Source organism: Ranitomeya variabilis, chromosome 2 (genome assembly GCF_051348905.1).
Source record: "Ranitomeya variabilis isolate aRanVar5 chromosome 2, aRanVar5.hap1, whole genome shotgun sequence".
NCBI classification, from domain to species: Eukaryota; Metazoa; Chordata; class Amphibia; order Anura; family Dendrobatidae; genus Ranitomeya; species Ranitomeya variabilis.
In genome coordinates, this window is record NC_135233.1 from 364,693,942 (window position 1) to 364,710,179 (window position 16,238).

The 16,238-nt window shown below is 43.7% G+C and overlaps 2 protein-coding genes across 6 annotated transcripts; one reads left to right on the forward strand and one right to left on the reverse strand.

Moving 5' to 3' along the window:
• The first annotated feature begins 117 nt into the window (after positions 1 to 117).
• On the forward strand, positions 118 to 4,506 carry MRPS12 (mitochondrial ribosomal protein S12). 4 transcript variants are annotated; one of them, XM_077285787.1, is made up of 4 exons: positions 118 to 194; positions 3,101 to 3,170; positions 3,883 to 3,909; positions 3,940 to 4,506. In XM_077285787.1, exons 2-4 carry the CDS (start codon positions 3,122 to 3,124, stop codon positions 4,287 to 4,289), a joined length of 426 nt encoding a protein of 141 aa, XP_077141902.1. In that variant the 5' UTR covers positions 118 to 194; positions 3,101 to 3,121; the 3' UTR covers positions 4,290 to 4,506. The 4 variants fall into 4 exon arrangements, with proteins under 4 accessions (XP_077141902.1, XP_077141900.1, XP_077141903.1 ...); XM_077285788.1 differs by lacking the exon at positions 118 to 194 and adding an exon at positions 1,910 to 1,980; XM_077285785.1 differs by having other exon boundaries at positions 122 to 194; positions 3,883 to 4,506.
• Positions 4,507 to 7,378: 2,872 nt separating this feature from the next.
• Positions 7,379 to 14,348, reverse strand: LOC143809428 (F-box only protein 27-like). 2 transcript variants are annotated; one of them, XM_077292501.1, is made up of 6 exons: positions 14,134 to 14,299; positions 9,922 to 10,293; positions 9,409 to 9,520; positions 9,080 to 9,175; positions 7,963 to 8,101; positions 7,379 to 7,724 (listed from the first exon to the last, which is right to left on the reverse strand). In XM_077292501.1, the coding sequence occupies exons 2-6, from the start codon at positions 10,274 to 10,276 to the stop codon at positions 7,569 to 7,571; spliced, it is 858 nt and encodes a 285-aa protein (XP_077148616.1). In that variant the 5' UTR covers positions 10,277 to 10,293; positions 14,134 to 14,299; the 3' UTR covers positions 7,379 to 7,568. The 2 variants fall into 2 exon arrangements, with proteins under 2 accessions (XP_077148616.1, XP_077148615.1); XM_077292500.1 differs by having other exon boundaries at positions 7,381 to 7,724; positions 14,200 to 14,348.
• Between the last annotated feature and the right edge of the window lie 1,890 nt (positions 14,349 to 16,238).

Sequence of the window (16,238 nt, forward strand, 5' to 3'; positions counted from 1 at the left end):
GATTTGATTTCTGTAGCCATAATAAATAACCAATCAGGAACACCGGTTATTGGAATAAACCAATGATAACGCCTCTGGCATTGGGAATGTCCAATCAGACGTAAGGGCGGGGTTACAGTGGCACTTCCCCTTCAGTGTGTGACCCGGAAGTGACTGCACATGCTGCAGTCCGCCGGGCTCGTCTGTTGCTCAAGGTGAGTTTTATTATTATTTTTTTCCCCTCCCCTTCTTCCAGGAGCTATAGCTTTTTTTTTCCCCCACAGTCTTCTGGGACTTGTTTTTTTTTTTTTTTTTGCAGGACGAGGTGCAGTTTTCAATGAGACCATTCATTCATTATAGCAAATAATAGAAGAACTGAACTGAAAACCGCAAAAAGGCCGAGACTAGAGATGTATTCAAAATGAGAAAACTTTATTGATCCACATCAAACATCAGCACTCACATCACTCTGACTTGGGGGGGGGAGGTTTCCCACCCAACATAATATCTATTTGTGCTTTTTTACCAAATGTAGTAAATAAAGCTGAGGAAAGAAACTGAAAAAAAAAAAAAAAATGCAGCTCCACCATTGTGTTTATGGGGTTTAGCATTTACGGCTTTCATTGTTTGGTAAATTGTACCTGGAAATATCATTCTCCGGGTCAGGACGGCCGCGGCAATAACACATTTATGAGGTTGTTTTTTTGTTTTTTTTTAACATATATTTTAGGCTAAGTTCACACGTTGCAGAATTGCCGCGGAAATTTCCGTGGCAATTCTGCGCCTCCTGCCGCGGGTATATCGCATGCAGAATTAGCATGCATATACCCGCAGAAAACTAGCGTTTTGCAAGCATAATTAGCTTGCAGAATGCTAGAGTTTTCCAAGCGATCTGTAGCATCGCTTGGAAAACTGACTGACAGGTTGGTCACACTTGTCAAACATAGCGTTTGACAAGTGTGACCAACTTTTTACTATAGATGCAGCCTATGCAGCATCTATAGTAAAAGAATGTTTAAAAATAATAAAAAAAATAAAAAACATGGTTATACTCACCTGCAGACCTCAGCGGCGTCCGTTCCTATAGCTGGAGTGCAGTGAAGGGCCTGCGATGATGTCACTGTCTTGTGATTGGTCCGTGAGTCACATGAGCGGTCACGCGACCAATCACAAGACAGTGACGTCATCACAGGTCCTGAACCACATCATCTATAGGAACGGAAGGAAGAGCATGCATCGGAGAGGCGGGAACACTCCGGGGGCCATCAGAGGGTGAGTATATCACTATTTTTTATTTTAATTCTTTTTTTTTTACCAATTATATGGTGCCCAGTCCGTGGAGGAGAGTCTCCTCTCCTCCACCCTGGGTACCAACCGCACATGATCTGCTTGCTTCCCGCATGGTGTGCACAGCCCCGTGCGGGAAGTAAGCAGATCAATGCACTCCTATGGGTGCAGAATCGCCGCGATTCCGCAATTTTAATGAACATGCTGCGTTTTTTTCTGGAATGCGATTCCGGTCAGGAAAAAAATGCAGCATGTGCACAAAAAATGCGGAATGCATTCTATTACATAGGATGCTTAATGTTAGCGTTTTATAGCGTTTTTATAGCGAAAAAAACGCGAAAAAACGCGAAAAATATGCTACGTGTGCACACAGCCTTAAATAGTAGTTGAAGTTAGTAAATTGAAGAAAGTTAATCGTAAAAAATATATTTTAGAAAAGATAGTAAAAAAAAAAACAGTTAATAGTAATATATATTAGAAAAGATGGTAAAAAAAAGTTAAATTGTAATCAAATCGTAAAAAAAAAAAAAAAGTTAGTAAAAAATAAAAAGTTTAAAAAAAAAAACCTAACAAGTGTGAAAAAAGTGAAATATAGTAAAAAAAGAATGTTTTGTGTGTCAGTAACTCGAGAGCCGTCCTTTTTGCATCTGTGGAGCCGTGTGAGGGCTCGTATTAGTCACAGCGATCTGACGTTATTATGGATATTGTTTTGGGGTATGTACGACTCTTTATTGCATTTTTTTGGGGGGAACTGATAATGGCAATTTTAGAGTTTAGTTTTTTTTTATTATGGTTTAATTTTTTATTTGGATAAATTGGACTTTTCAGACTTTTTTTTTAAATGTCTTTATTTTGTGTTTTTTTTTCTTAGAGGACTTGATCCTGCGCTCGTTTGCTTTTTCTACACTTCTCAACATTGAAATTGCAACAGCGAGAAGGAAATGTGATAGAATTCTGGAAATCACAGTATGGAGACTTTACTCATCTGCAAATGGTGAAAAAATGGAAACAACATTTTCAAAACCTGTGGATGTATTCACTGTGGAGTATGAGGCCACGTGCAGAAATGCCGGCACTTACAGCCTCGGCCGCCATCACTGAAGTTATTAATGGTCGTCGGCTTTTTCACCATTTGCAGATCGGTAACGAGTCTCCATCCTGTGACTTCCGTAATTCCAGCACTTTTCTTCCTTCTTGGTGTTTACATTTCATTGTTGATGAATGCACCTAGTGCTGTATATTGGAAAAAAGACTAATCTATGAAGCCCAGTCACAGGAGAGACGTCACAGGAGTACCAAGATGGCAGTGAAGAGGGTCTTCACCAGATTCCCAGCTACCATGGGCCCCCTTGATCTTGGGGACATTGTAATGATTGCCATAGGACAATTCGAATCCCTCCGTACTTTTGCTGGTGTCACTATTGGATTCTTGGCTTCTATTTCCAGCAGGGGGCATCGGGTGACTGCTGCAGCCAATCACTGGCCACTGATTAGCTGCAGCGGTTATCTGTGGCCATCTGCTAGAAGACAAAGCGAGGGACACAGGAGCAGCAGCACAGAGGCTCGACATTTTGTTAGTAGTTATTAATTACTTTAGCAATCAGTAGGGATAAAGGAAATGAATGCCACCGAGACAGGAGGTGATGATCCGTCATCTGGCCACTGAAGAACAGGATGCCCTCACTTCTAGTACCGGGAGCGGCACTGTGCAGGAGGCATAATCCCACTGTTATATAGTAGGGGTATAATGGGGTGTTCCAGATTTTGCTGTGTGCTGGGTCCGCCTGTTCACACTGTGTGATTACTTGCACTGACGTGAGTTTCTCTCTTGCAGGTGATGTCTCTCTGACCCAACATGTCCCTTGCAGGAATTCGGAGCCTCGTCTCCTTACCTTGGAGATGGGGTAGGTTGATTTTTCCATGCCTGGTCTTGCTCAGTTTAGTTTCTAGGACATAACTTATCTTCTTGTCAGGCATATTGGCTCATTTCTGTGTGGCCCATAGTACCTCCATGTATTGGCACTAGTAATGAGCGAGTGTACTCATTGCTCGGGTGGTCTCTGAGTATTTGTGACTGCTCGGAGATTTAGTTTTTGTTGACTCAGCTGCATGTTTTACAGCTGCTAGCCAGCCTGAGTACATGTGGGGGTTACCGGGTTGCTAGGGAATCCCCACATGTATTCAAGCTGGCTAGTCGCTGTAAATCAAGCAGCTGCGGCGACGAAAACTAAATCGCCGAGCAGTCATAAATACTCGGAGACCACCTGAGCGTGCTCTGGACAACCCGAGCAACGAGTATATCTTGCTCATCACTAATCGGCACTAGATCCTGTAATTTTTCCTTTCTGTCCCAGCGCACCGTAGAGTGTAAGTGACAGGGGTCACATAAAATAACAGGATGCCGGTAAGTGTAGTCCAAAGAAGTCATCAGTGAGGCGGAAGTAGCTTGCTTCTCCTCTTGAGCTTCAGTATAACTGCAGTCGAAGACGTGACAGCCTGCAGAGGATTGTAGGAATCGGGTGGACAGATCAGTCGACCGCTGCCGATCAGTCACTGGCAGCAGATCCTAGCTAGAGTGGGTGAATTATAATCTAAGTGACTCTGTTTTTTATTTAGGTTCTTCCCTTTTCCGTACCGCCGTCCCTTCTGTGGTGGAGTCCCATACCGCCATCTCTTCTGTGGTGGACTCCCGTAGCATGGCCACATTGAATCAGATGCACAGAGCCGGCCGTCCCAAGAAACCTCCTCCCAAACTGGGTCCTTTGGGTGGAAATCCGCAGCTTAAGGGCGTTGTTTTGAAGACCATGATCCGCAAACCTAAAAAACCCAACTCTGCCAACCGCAAGTGCGCCCGCGTTCGGCTCAGCAACGGCAAGGAGGTGATATGCTTTATACCAGGAGAGGGACACAACCTGCAGGAACATAACATCGTCCTGGTGGAGGGCGGCCGCACACAGGATCTCCCGGGGGTCAAGCTGAAAATAGTCCGAGGAAAATACGACTGTGCCCATGTGAAGAAGTAGTAATGGTGGCTGCCGCTGAGGTTATCATGGCTCCTGTGCATCCTGATCCCCAGCAGCAAACTGTATACTGTGGGCTGGTCATAGCCATACGAGGCAAGAGTTACGGGTCCATCTTGAGGGGGCGTGCAAGACTCGTGGGGGTTGAGGAAGATACCTGATGTATTTTTGTGTCTGATATTTACCATGTAAAATAAACTTTGTGTATGGGAAACCAGAATGTATTATCCTACATGTATAATGTCTGCAGTGAGCGCCTCCTAGTGGTCACTTCATGGGGTCCAAAATTTGAGCATCTTCTATTAGGGTATGTGTCCACGGTACGGATGGGCGGCGGTATCGCCGCAGCGGCGAAGCCGCTCGGCGCTAAGCCCCGCCCCCTTAATGGGACGCGATCATGCCGGATGTGTTAACTCTTCACATCCGGGATGATCGCTCTCTCCCATAGGGCCCTGTGATATGCCTTGCGGGGACGCTGCGTCCCCGCAAGGTGTACGGACATGCTGCGATCTGAAAAGACGCGCAGCATGTCCGTAGTCGCAGGGCCGCCGCGTGCGGGTTTCCACGCATAGTGGAGACAGGATTTCATCAAATCCCCTCCACTATGCAGGAATATCTGGACGCTGCTTGTTTGACGCTGCAGCGCTGCGCAGCGTCAAACAAGCAGCGTTTCCTGAACGTGGAAACATACTCTTATACTCCAGAGCTGCATTCACTGTTCTGCTGGTGGACAGTTAGTATACTTACAGTGGATATAAAGTCTACACCCCCTAATAAAATGCCAGGTTTTGTAATGTAAAACAACCCTGGCAGAATCCGCAGCCGCGGATTTACCGCTTTTTTTTTGCAGATTTTGTGCGCATTTTCAGTGGTTTTTGCCACTGCGGAATTTTAACATAAAGGGGTGCAGAAACGATGCAGATCCGCACAAAAGAAGTGACATGCACTTTTTTGAAATCCGCAGCAACTCCACACTGATTTTTCCGCACAGCTATTTTTTTTTTGCCATTCAATAACATTATACTGTACATCACAGTGCGGCTCTGCAGCGTTTCTGCGCGGAAAAATCCGCTGCGGATCCGCAGCAAATCCGCATCGTGTGCACATAGCCTTAAGGTCCCCCAAAATCAGTACAAATCCATTGAGAAATCTTTTCAGTAGGAAAAATAAAAAGGAATAAAATAAAAAGGGTTAGAATAATGTGGTTGCCTTAATCTGCACGCCCTTAGTCTAAGGCTATGTGCACACATATAATGGTCCTCTGCGGATTTTTCTGCAGTGGAATTGATAAATCGGCAGGGCAAAAACGCTGCATTTTTGCTGCAGATTTATTGCGGTTTTCACTGCGGCTTTCTATTGGAGCAGGTGTAAAGCCGTTGCAGAATCCGCAGATAGAAGTGACATGCTGCGGAATGTAAACCACTGCGTTTCCGCGCGTTTTTTCCCGCAGCATGTGCACAGCGTTTTCTGTTTCCCATAGGTTTACATTGTAATGTAAACTCAAGGGAAACTGCTGCGGACCTGCAGCTGCGGAAACGCAGCAAAATCCGCAGCGTGTGCACATACCCTAATACTTTGTGGAGGTACGACAGCATTCAGGATTTTTTTTTTTCGTTATCAGGGCTTTACATCTAGAATTCGGGATCTTTGACAGTTCTTCCTTGCAGTAGCTGCATCTCCTGTGTACAGCGCCCTATTCAGGTCATCCATAGATTGGATTCAAATTTGGGCCATTCCAAACCTTAGATCTTCTGGTGAAGTAATTGTTTGAGATCTTTGGTTCCAACCACCGTGTCTTTGTGCGACGCAGAAAAGGTGAAGGGATGGACTCTACATGCCTGGTTTCCACCGTGAAGCATGGAGGAGGAGGTGTGATGGTGTGGGGGTGCTTTGCTGGTAACACTGTTGGGGATTTTTTCAAAATTGAAGGCATACTGAACCAGCATGGCTACCACAGCATCTTGCAGCAGCATGCTATTCCATCCGGTTTGCATTTAGTTGGACCATCATTTATTTTTCAACAGGACAATGACCCCAAACACACTTCCAGGCTGTGTAAGAGCTATTTGACCAAGAAGGAGAGTGATGGGGTGCTACGCCAGATGACCTGGCCTCCACAGTCACCAGACCTGAACCCAATCGAGATGGTTTGGGGTGAGCTGGACCGCAGAGTGAAGGCAAAAGGGCCAACAAGTGGTAAGCATCTCTGGGAACTCCTTCAAGATTGTTGGAAGACCATTCCCGGTGACTACCTCTTGAAGCTCATCAAGAGAATGCCAAGAGTGTGCAAAGCAGTCATCAAAGCAAAAGGTGGCTACTTTGAAGAACCTAGAATATAAGACATATTTTCACTTGTTTCACACTTTTTTGTTAAGTATATAATTCCACATGTGTTAATTCATAGTTTTGATGCTTTCAGTGTGAATGTACAATTTTCATAGTCATGAAAATACAGAAAAATCTTTAAATGAGAAGGTGTGTCCAAACTTTTGGTCTGTACTGTACATTACATTACTGATCCGGAGTTACCTCCTGTATTATACTCCAGAGCTGCACTCACTGTTCTGCTGGTGCAGTCACTGTGTACATACATTACATTACTAATCCAGAGTTCCATCCTGTATTATACCCCAGAGCTGCACTCACTATTCTGCTGGTGTAGTCACTGTGTACATAAGTTACTGATCCTGAGTTCCATCCTGTATTATACCCCAGAGCTGCACTCACTATTCTGTTGGTGTAGTCACTGTGTACATACATTACTGATCCGGAGTTCCATCCTGTATTATACCCCAGAGCTGCACTCACTATTCTGCTGGTGCAGTCACTGTGTACATACATTACATTACATTACTGATCCTGAGTTACCTCCTGTATTATACCCCAAAGCTGCACTCACTATTCTGCTGGTGCAGTCACTGTGTGCATACATTACTGATCCTGTAGTATACCCCAGAGCTGCACTCACTATTCTGCTGGTGCAGTCACTGTGTACATACATTACTGATCCGGAGTAACATCCTGTATTATACTCCAGAGCAGTGTTTGCAGTCCTGCTGGTTTTGGTCCCTCTGCACGGTAATATTTGTCACCTTTTAGACTTGAGCTTCAGGTTTTATAACTAAAATTTGCTTTATTTAAAAGTTTTGTGCAGAAATGTAAAATTATCCAATTTAAAAACATCCTTCGTGTCCGCACACATGCAGTATATATGTGATTGTGTAAAATATTGGCAAGGTTATAAAAACAGACACCGTCCGGCTCCAGGTGACCCTTCGGGGCTCATGTACAGGGCTCGAGGCTGTGACACCTCACGGTGACGGATGAGTTTGTGATCCGAGCTCCGTACCATCCATTCCAGGATTTAGTGTCTTTACCTTTGTGACAAAACTTCACGTATCGGACGCCGGGTCCATATTTGCAGAATTCATAGGAAACCTGAAGAGACAGAATCACAAGTAACCGGATATTACTAAACATACAAGAAAAGAAGTCGTCCATAGAGGATGACCCAGCACTGGGGTCTGCAGGGAAGGGGGCTGGCTGACGGGCTCATTACAATAGCTAAACCAGGCCCCTTTTCTGTGTGTCCAATATCAGTGATGGGGGTCTGGCTTAGCGATTCCCATGAGCAGTCAGCGGCCGCTTCACTATCTATGATCTGACTATATCCCACCTGGCGATAGCGTGTGTCGTTCCACTGGGGGATGGGTTCGGGGGCCAAAGAAAACTCCTTTAGTACAGTTTGTTTATTTGCCGCCAAGAGTTGCACTTTTATTTTGTAGACGCATCCGCAATTATGCCGTCCAGCGTACCTGCAGGAAAGGATCAGCAGTCGTGTTTTCTAGGGTGGATTAACACTGACATTTCAGTATATATACAATATAGAACTGCGGCGATACCAAACTTGTAAAGTTTATTTTTTCTTTCAATAAAAAAAAAAAAAAAAAGCATAAAGAAAAAATATATTTCAATATATTATAAATAAATGACAAATAAAATTACTACATAAATATACATAATATCTAAATTCTAAATTAAATAAACCAAATATAAAAATTTAATTTTTTTTTTTTTTAGAGGGATTAGTTATCTATTTTTTTTCCTTGGGGCGGCAATTCTGGCATTTGGATTATTTTTTTTTTTACTTTATGAGATAAAAAAAAATCAAAAAAAATCCAACAATTATTTATTTGGCAATTTTTTTTTAAACATTTTTAATGATTCGCCTTGGAGAATTTGAACCTGCGATCTATAGTATTGAAGTGTATTGGTAAAATGACCCACAGGCCATCGTTTCTAGGAGTTCTAACATGGCAGGACTAGGGGGCTTCAGCTGGCCCCCCGGTGGCATGACAATCCATCGGCATCCCGCGATCTTGTTGTGCGGCTGATGGCTGTCAAAATTGAAGATTCTGGTGATGAAGCCTTCTTTAAAGTTTTGCTATGATGCAAGAGCAGCATTTAAGGGGTGAAACTTCTGCAGTCGGAGCCGGCTCCCATCTCATCAGATACTCTTGTGCCAGCTGTACAGTACCGCTGCCACCTGCGCTGTATGGAGGGGGCTCAGGTCCAGTGCCCGGACCATGCTAGTAATGCATAAACCTAGAGAACACGTACAGAGGATGCCGCAGAATGCAGCCGCCGGGGGAGACACTGCGGACCGCCGCATTAGGCGCCCCCCTGCTGGCTGCGCCCGGGGCACATGCCCCGGCTGCACCCCCCCAGATACGCCTCTGCCAAGCAGTTCATAACTTCTTAAATCTTTGTGTAAAGTGAATCTAATGACCCACCAGTCCGAGATGCAGATGCTGGGCTGGTGCACGTCCAGTAAATGCTCCGACAGTCCTTCCTGTAACAGGTCTACGATCTGAAACTTCTTGCACCACCTGTAAGGAGATATATGGTTAACGTGCCCTACGACTTCTGCAAATAAACAGCGATTATCTACTTTTATGACCCTTTCACAAGGGGCTGGTACAAAACTATGGAGGAACAATGCACTTTTAGCCTCCATATTGTCTGCAGCATGAGGCAATGTGCTGCTGATCATTTAATGGCCGGCGTGAACAGACATTGTCATGAAGTCTTGATTCTACGGTCCTTTACTTAGAGAACTCACATGAACGATGTGACGAAGCAGATTTGTTGTTCCGCACCTTCTAATACCGAAAGGTTGCTCTCCACGCCCCATCCGAGAGCTCCATGTGTAACGTTCCAGTGGGACAATATTTCTGCAGGAAATGGAAAATCGGATTTATACAAGATGCGGTGTACGGGTTGGAGAAGGAGCATGCGCAGACTAGCGCATGCGCACTGGAAGCTAGACACCAACCAGCCCCTAAACTGATGCCGTGATGACGGTCTCTACTAGCCATGAGGAGGGGTTCAATAGTTTCCATTATTTGCGTACTGTTTTTGGTACCACACAATCTCTTTAAGGGATTTTTACACGGAGCGATCGTTCCAAACCGCGCCAAGTGTGAACAAGCCCAGCAGTCAATCCATAATTTATTTCATTTTGCCGAATGTTGGCAGCTCATTCCGTTGAATAATAAAGTAAAATTAAATTATGACACTGGGAAGGGGCAGATACAGTTCGGTACAAGGAGATGGCCAAGTCTTACAGCCTCACCTGCGCCAAAAGGATTTCGCAGCAGGTTCCTTGAAAACGGAGCAATCACATAAAATTTCGGCCAGGAAAAGGAACGACACTTTTCAGCCATAAGGAGAATCTCTTTTTTATGTTCTCGCTCACATTTTATCCTCCACATGGAGGGCGAGTCCACCAGACGTCTCCAGCGCCGACTCACGAGTCTACAGCGGAGGACCAGGTCCCGCGCCGGTACGAAGCTGAGGATCAAGAGAAGGATCTCCTCCGGGAAAGGCTCCAGGTCCATGAAGAATTCCACATGTTGTGGTGGAGGTATCGGCATGTAAGGTACCAGGAGCCAAGATGGCGGTAGTGCCGGTAAGAAACCATGCCTCATAGGAAAGTGAGCGTAGCCTACAAGACAGAGGAAATATTACATGAATCAGCTGCATAAAAGCTATCACAATATTTGGGCGGTACATGGCACAATGCTTAGAGATGGGCCTCTGCCAAACCCAAAGTTGATCTTGCAGAGACCTTAGCCCCAGTGATCACATGATGGACACTACATGGGCAGTCCGCAGTTCTTGGGTGGGTGATAGAACCGTCTTCAGACCTACACTGGACTTATCAGGCTTTTATCTCGGAGGACTGTGACCTAGACTTGCAAAGATGTCGGTGGTGGTAAAGATGATGAGAAGTGCAGGACTGAAACTGATGAACAGTTCCCTAAATGAAAAGGAAGAGGAGGAACCTTACTCTCCCACCCCCCAATTATACAGTCCCATCGGAAAACATCATTCCCCCATCTTTCTGCCCCTCCAGTATGCAGTCCCTTATAAATAAAATCAAAATACAGTCCTATGTAAACATCAATCCTTTCCCGTCACACCCCTCCAACATACAGTCACATTTAAACAACATCACTTCTCAACTTTCAACCCCCGGCAACATACAATTGCATGTTACAAAAAAAAAAGAAGACAAACCTCCTTTCATGACTTCACCTTCCTGCAGTATATCACTCTTTTCAGCATCTCTATTTACAGCATAATCCTCCAGTGCATCCCACTTCTTAGCCTCTCCATATACCATGCTGCAGCCCCATCCTACAGTATATTATTCTCTGCCTCCTTTATTTACAGCACCATCCTGCAGTCGGTAAATTCTGTCATCTGTACAGCATACAGCCCAATCCTGCAGTACAGCGCTCCTCTCAGTTCCATCCTGTAGTCTATTACTACTGTCAGACCTTCTATAAAGAGCACTGTCCTGAAATATATCACTGCATTCGGCCACTATACACATTCCCATCCTGCCGTATGTCACTCATTTAATCCCCTCTACATACACGATTCAGTATATCACTCATTTAATCACCTCTATATACATCATGCAGTATATTACTACTCCTCTATATACAGCCCCATCTGACAGTACATCACTCATTTGATTCCCTCTATATACATTCTAATCTATATATATATATATATATATATATATATATATATATATATAATCACTCTATACACAGCGCTATCCTGCAATATATCACTCACTCAATCCCCTCTATATACATCCTGTGATCTATTACTCCTCATTTATATACAGTCACTCTATACACAGCCCTATCCGGCAGTACATCACTCATTTACCGCCTCTATATAAATTCCTTGGTATATTACTCATTATCTATATACAGTCCCTGTATGCACAGCCCCATCTGGCAGTACATCACTCATTTAATCCCCTCTATATAGATCCAGCAGTATATTACTTATCTATATACAGTCCCTCTATGCACAGCCCCATCCGGCAGTACACCAGTCCTCACCTCTATTTTTTTATAGCACCATTGATTCCATGGTGCTGTACAGGAGAAGAGGTAACATACAATACACAAATAGAAATTACAATTAAACTATTAGTGACAGACAGGTACAAAGGGAAGAGGACTCTAACCTTGCGGCCATACATTCTACTCTACAGCATAATGGGAAAGGAGACCATAAGTTTGGGGGTCTCTGCCGCTGTGGTGTTGGTGAAGCAGCAGCTCTGGTGTTGGTGAGGCAGCAGAATGGTCATTGAAGGTTGTAATCTGTTCTGAAGAGATGGGTTTTCTGCTTGAAAGCTCCAAGTATAGAAGATATTCGGAGGTGTTGGGGCACAGAATGCCAGAGGATGGGGGATACTCAGGAGAACTCTTGCAGGCAATTGGATGAAGAACGTACGAGAGTTGAGGGAAGAAGGAGGTCTTGGGAGGAACAGGGGTTACATGGTGGGAGATAATGGGAGATTAGTTCACAGATGTATGGGGGAGACAGATTATGGACGGCTTTGTAGGTCAGTGTTCATAGCTTGAAGTGGATACATTGGGATGGATGGGATGGCAGATGGGAGAGGAGGAATAGCAAGGAGAGAGGTGGATTAGTCGGGCAGCAGAGTTAGGACAGAATGAAGAGGTGTGAGTGTGTTAGCAGGAAGGCCACAGAGGATATTGCAGTAGTCGAGGTGGGAGATGAGGAAGACATGCACTAGTATCTTACTAGATTTAGGAAAGGATGAATTCTGGAAATGTCGGCAGGTGGCTGCATGGGCTTGGATGTGCAGTTTGAAAGTCAGGGCAGAGTCAAGGGTTGCTCCAAGGCAGCAGATTTCTGGCACAGGGGAAAGCATGGTATCATTTATTGAGATAGATCAGGTAGGGAAGATGCGCGAGATGGAGGAAAGAGGATGAGCTCAGTTTTGTCTATGTTGAGCTTTAGGAAGCGAGAGGAGAAGTAGTACTCTGGGATACTGGACAGCAGAGAGGTGACATCTGGGCCAGAGAGGTAGATATGAGTGTCATCAGCATATAGATGGCACTTGAAGTCATGGGACTTAATGAGTTGTCCTAGGCCAAAGATGTAGATGGAGAAGAGTAGGGGTCCAAAGACAGAGCCTTGAGGAACTCCGATAGAGAAAGGGTGGGATGAAGTAATATGCGGTTGGAGAGGTATGAGGAGATCCAGAAGAGGGCAAGGTCTGCGATACCGATGGAGGAGAGGATCTGTAGTAGGAGTTCGTGGTTGACTGGACTGATGAAGGCAGAGGACAGGTCTAGAAGGAGGAATATGGAGAAATTTCTGTTCCCTTTGGCAGTAAGTTGTTGGTAATTTTGGCTAAGTATGTTTTGGTGGAATGGTGGGGGCAGAAGCCGGATTGAAGGTTATCAAAGAGTAGGCTGGATGAGAGATTGAAGTAAAGTGTGGATGTGGATGTAGATTTGTGGCAAACGGGAGAAGTGATATGGGTCAATAGTTGGATGTGGAGTTCGGGTCGAGGGATGTCTTCTTCAGGATGGGTGTAATTCTGGCATGTTTAAAAGCAAGAACAGTTGTGGCCAAAAGTTTTCAGACTGACAAATTTTGGTTTTCATACAGTTTGCTGCTTCAGTTTTATAGCAGCAATGGGCACTAACTCTAGATAGCGATGAAGAGTAATCAGATGAATTGCAAAAAAATTCAAAAGTAATTCCTTGATCACAAAATGCTGCCACCAGGTTTGTGTAGACCATTAAACTTATGGCCGTTTTCCCACAGACTTTGCAGGACGAGGAATGTCCTCCGTAGCCTGAAGGATTCCCCACCTGTGAGCTCCCTCTAAGAAAACTGGAGCTCCTTTTAAATGGAGTCTGTCAGCACCTGCGATCACTTTTTGGGACACTGGAATACCCTACTGATCATGGTTTATTCTTCACTTTTCTACAGCAATTTGCTTTTTTTTTTTGTCTGTACTATTTGTGCCTTAGTCTGTGTTTTGCACCATTTTTTAAAGTTGCCGTTTGGATTTTTTTGCCTCTTTTTTCTGAAATTGTAAAAAAAAAAAAAAAAAAAAAATCTGCTTTTTTTTTAAAAATAATTTTTCAAAAATATTAAAAAACCCCAGCAATTGCACCTTCACAAATATTTAGCATATGCTAATAGAATGAGGGTGGGGTGGGGGGGTAAAGCTTCCAGATCATCAATGTAAAATAAAAAAAGTTTATAAAAATACCGGTATAACACTTTCCTAATTTAGAATATTCCTTATTTAAAAGGGCTTGTAAAAAAAAACGCAGCTCCTCTACCCCAACTTCAGTCTTGCGGATGCTGCACGGGGCCTTCTAGATTGGCATTGTTGGGAGGAGTCCATAATCTGCAGTTTTGGAGCAGGTAGAAAACTTCATTTAAGTAATTCTAATCAAAAGATTATTAATTTAATAAGTCAACTAACAGGAGCAGCTCCAGTCTGCACATTACAGGCTGCCTTATGGTGACGCCATTCTAGTCTCCACCTCACCGGTACACCAGCACCACGGCCTCCTGTTATGTGCTCCGTAGAAAAATGGCGGCTCTCCTCCTTGCTGAGACATCCTCCCTCACAGCCCTCTGCTAGGAGTGAGGCCTGAGAATCTGGGTAGGGATCAAGCTTCCCATAATTAGTGATCGCAGCTGCAAAAGCTAGGAGGATTAACACCAATGCAGAGGACCAGGACTCAGAGGCCACTGGTGATGGCTCAGGGTGGCATGGTGTAGGCACGGGCGAGCGGTTGAGCCTAGATTGTGCTTTTAGTTTGTTTAATAAAAATACTGAAATTTTTTTTTTTAAATCACATACCGAATTGATTTCCAAATGAAAAGTCAGCATATGTCTCACTGCTGGGTCCCTCACTCACCCCACAAATAACCTGCCCAGCAAAAAACTGGGTGCACCCGTTTGTTCCTTCATGACCAGATGGTTTTTCCATTTTTGCAAAACTGTTTGGACTTTTTTTTATAGTAATGCATATACCAATTATTATTTATGTGTGTATGTATGTATATATATATATATATATATATATATATATATATATATATATGTATGTATATATATATATATATGTATATATATATGTATGTGTATATATATGTTTAGTGGTTAAGAAAAACTCTGAAATTTCTAAAAAAAAAAAAAAAAAATTGTACAATGATCAATTTGTATTTATTGACCCAAAAATAAAAAGTAAACATTATGGTTAGTGGTAAAAAAAAATCTGGAGTTTGTGTAGGAAATATTTATTTTTACTCCATATTCTGATCCTGCAATTTTTCTGTTGATGGAGCTTTTTGCGTGCCGAGCTGTAGTTTTATTACTACTGTTTTGGGCTACACTTGATGTTTTGATTACTTTTTATTGAAATTGTTTTGCCATTCTGAAATATATATTTTTAAATAATGCAAAATTAGGATAAATATTTTTTGCTGTTTATTTTTTGATTTGGGAAAAGCGGTGATTACAAACTTTAATATTTTGCTTAAAACTTTTTTGTTGTTGTTTCCTGTAGTCCTATAGGGTAATGAGTATTCTTTATTTTCTTTCTTCTTTTTTTTTTTATTTTTTTTATTTTTTATATAGCGCTAACATATTCCGCAGCGCTTTACAGTTTGCACACGTTATCATTGCTGTCACAATCTAAATTCCCTATCAGTATGTCTTTGGAATGTGGGAGGAAACTGGAGAACCCGGAGGAAACCCACGTAAACACAGAGAGAACGTACAAACTCTTTACAGATCTTGTCCTTGGTGGGGTTTGAATCTAGGACTCCAGCGCTGCAGTGCTAACCACTGAGCCACCGTGCTGCCCACAGTATTGCAGTATATAGGAAAAATGACTAATCTGATATGTAGCCCCGTCACAGGCACGCCAACCCTTTAGCAGCCCCTGAGATTTCATGAGCGCCAGAATGATTGCACCAAAGAAGCTGTGATCGACAGCGGCATTTAAATCGGCATCGATCGGAGCAAGCTCTGGTCGCTGCCGTTAGCAGCAAGTGCCGGGTATGTGACCGCTCCAGACATTGCTGACCCAACAAGGTCCACCAGGACGTCCGATGTCAGGAAGGGGTCTCCGCTCTCAGGTGAATATTGGCGTCTTGCTATGGTCACTTACTGATCAGTGACCATAGCATAGCTTACTGTGCAGGAGAAATAATCCTACTCTTATATTGTAGGGGAGCTCCAGATTTTGCCGTGTGCTGGGGTCTGGGGATTATTCGCACTGACGTGATGTCTCTCTGACCTGACATGTCTTTTGAAGGAAATCAGAGCCTCGTCTTCTTCCCTTGGAGATGGAGTAGGTGGATTTTTTTTTTCCGTGCGTGGTCTTGCTCGGTTTAGTTTCTAGATCAGGATGTGTCTGCCATCAGCTCCTTGTTGACCATATTGTCTCGAATTGGGCTAACTTCTTGCGTCACCCATAGGGTCCTCCTTGTCACAGCACAAGATCCCTTCATTTGTCCTTTATCGAGTATGTCCCACAGCACCATAGAGTGTAAGTGACAGGAGTCCAGTAAAAT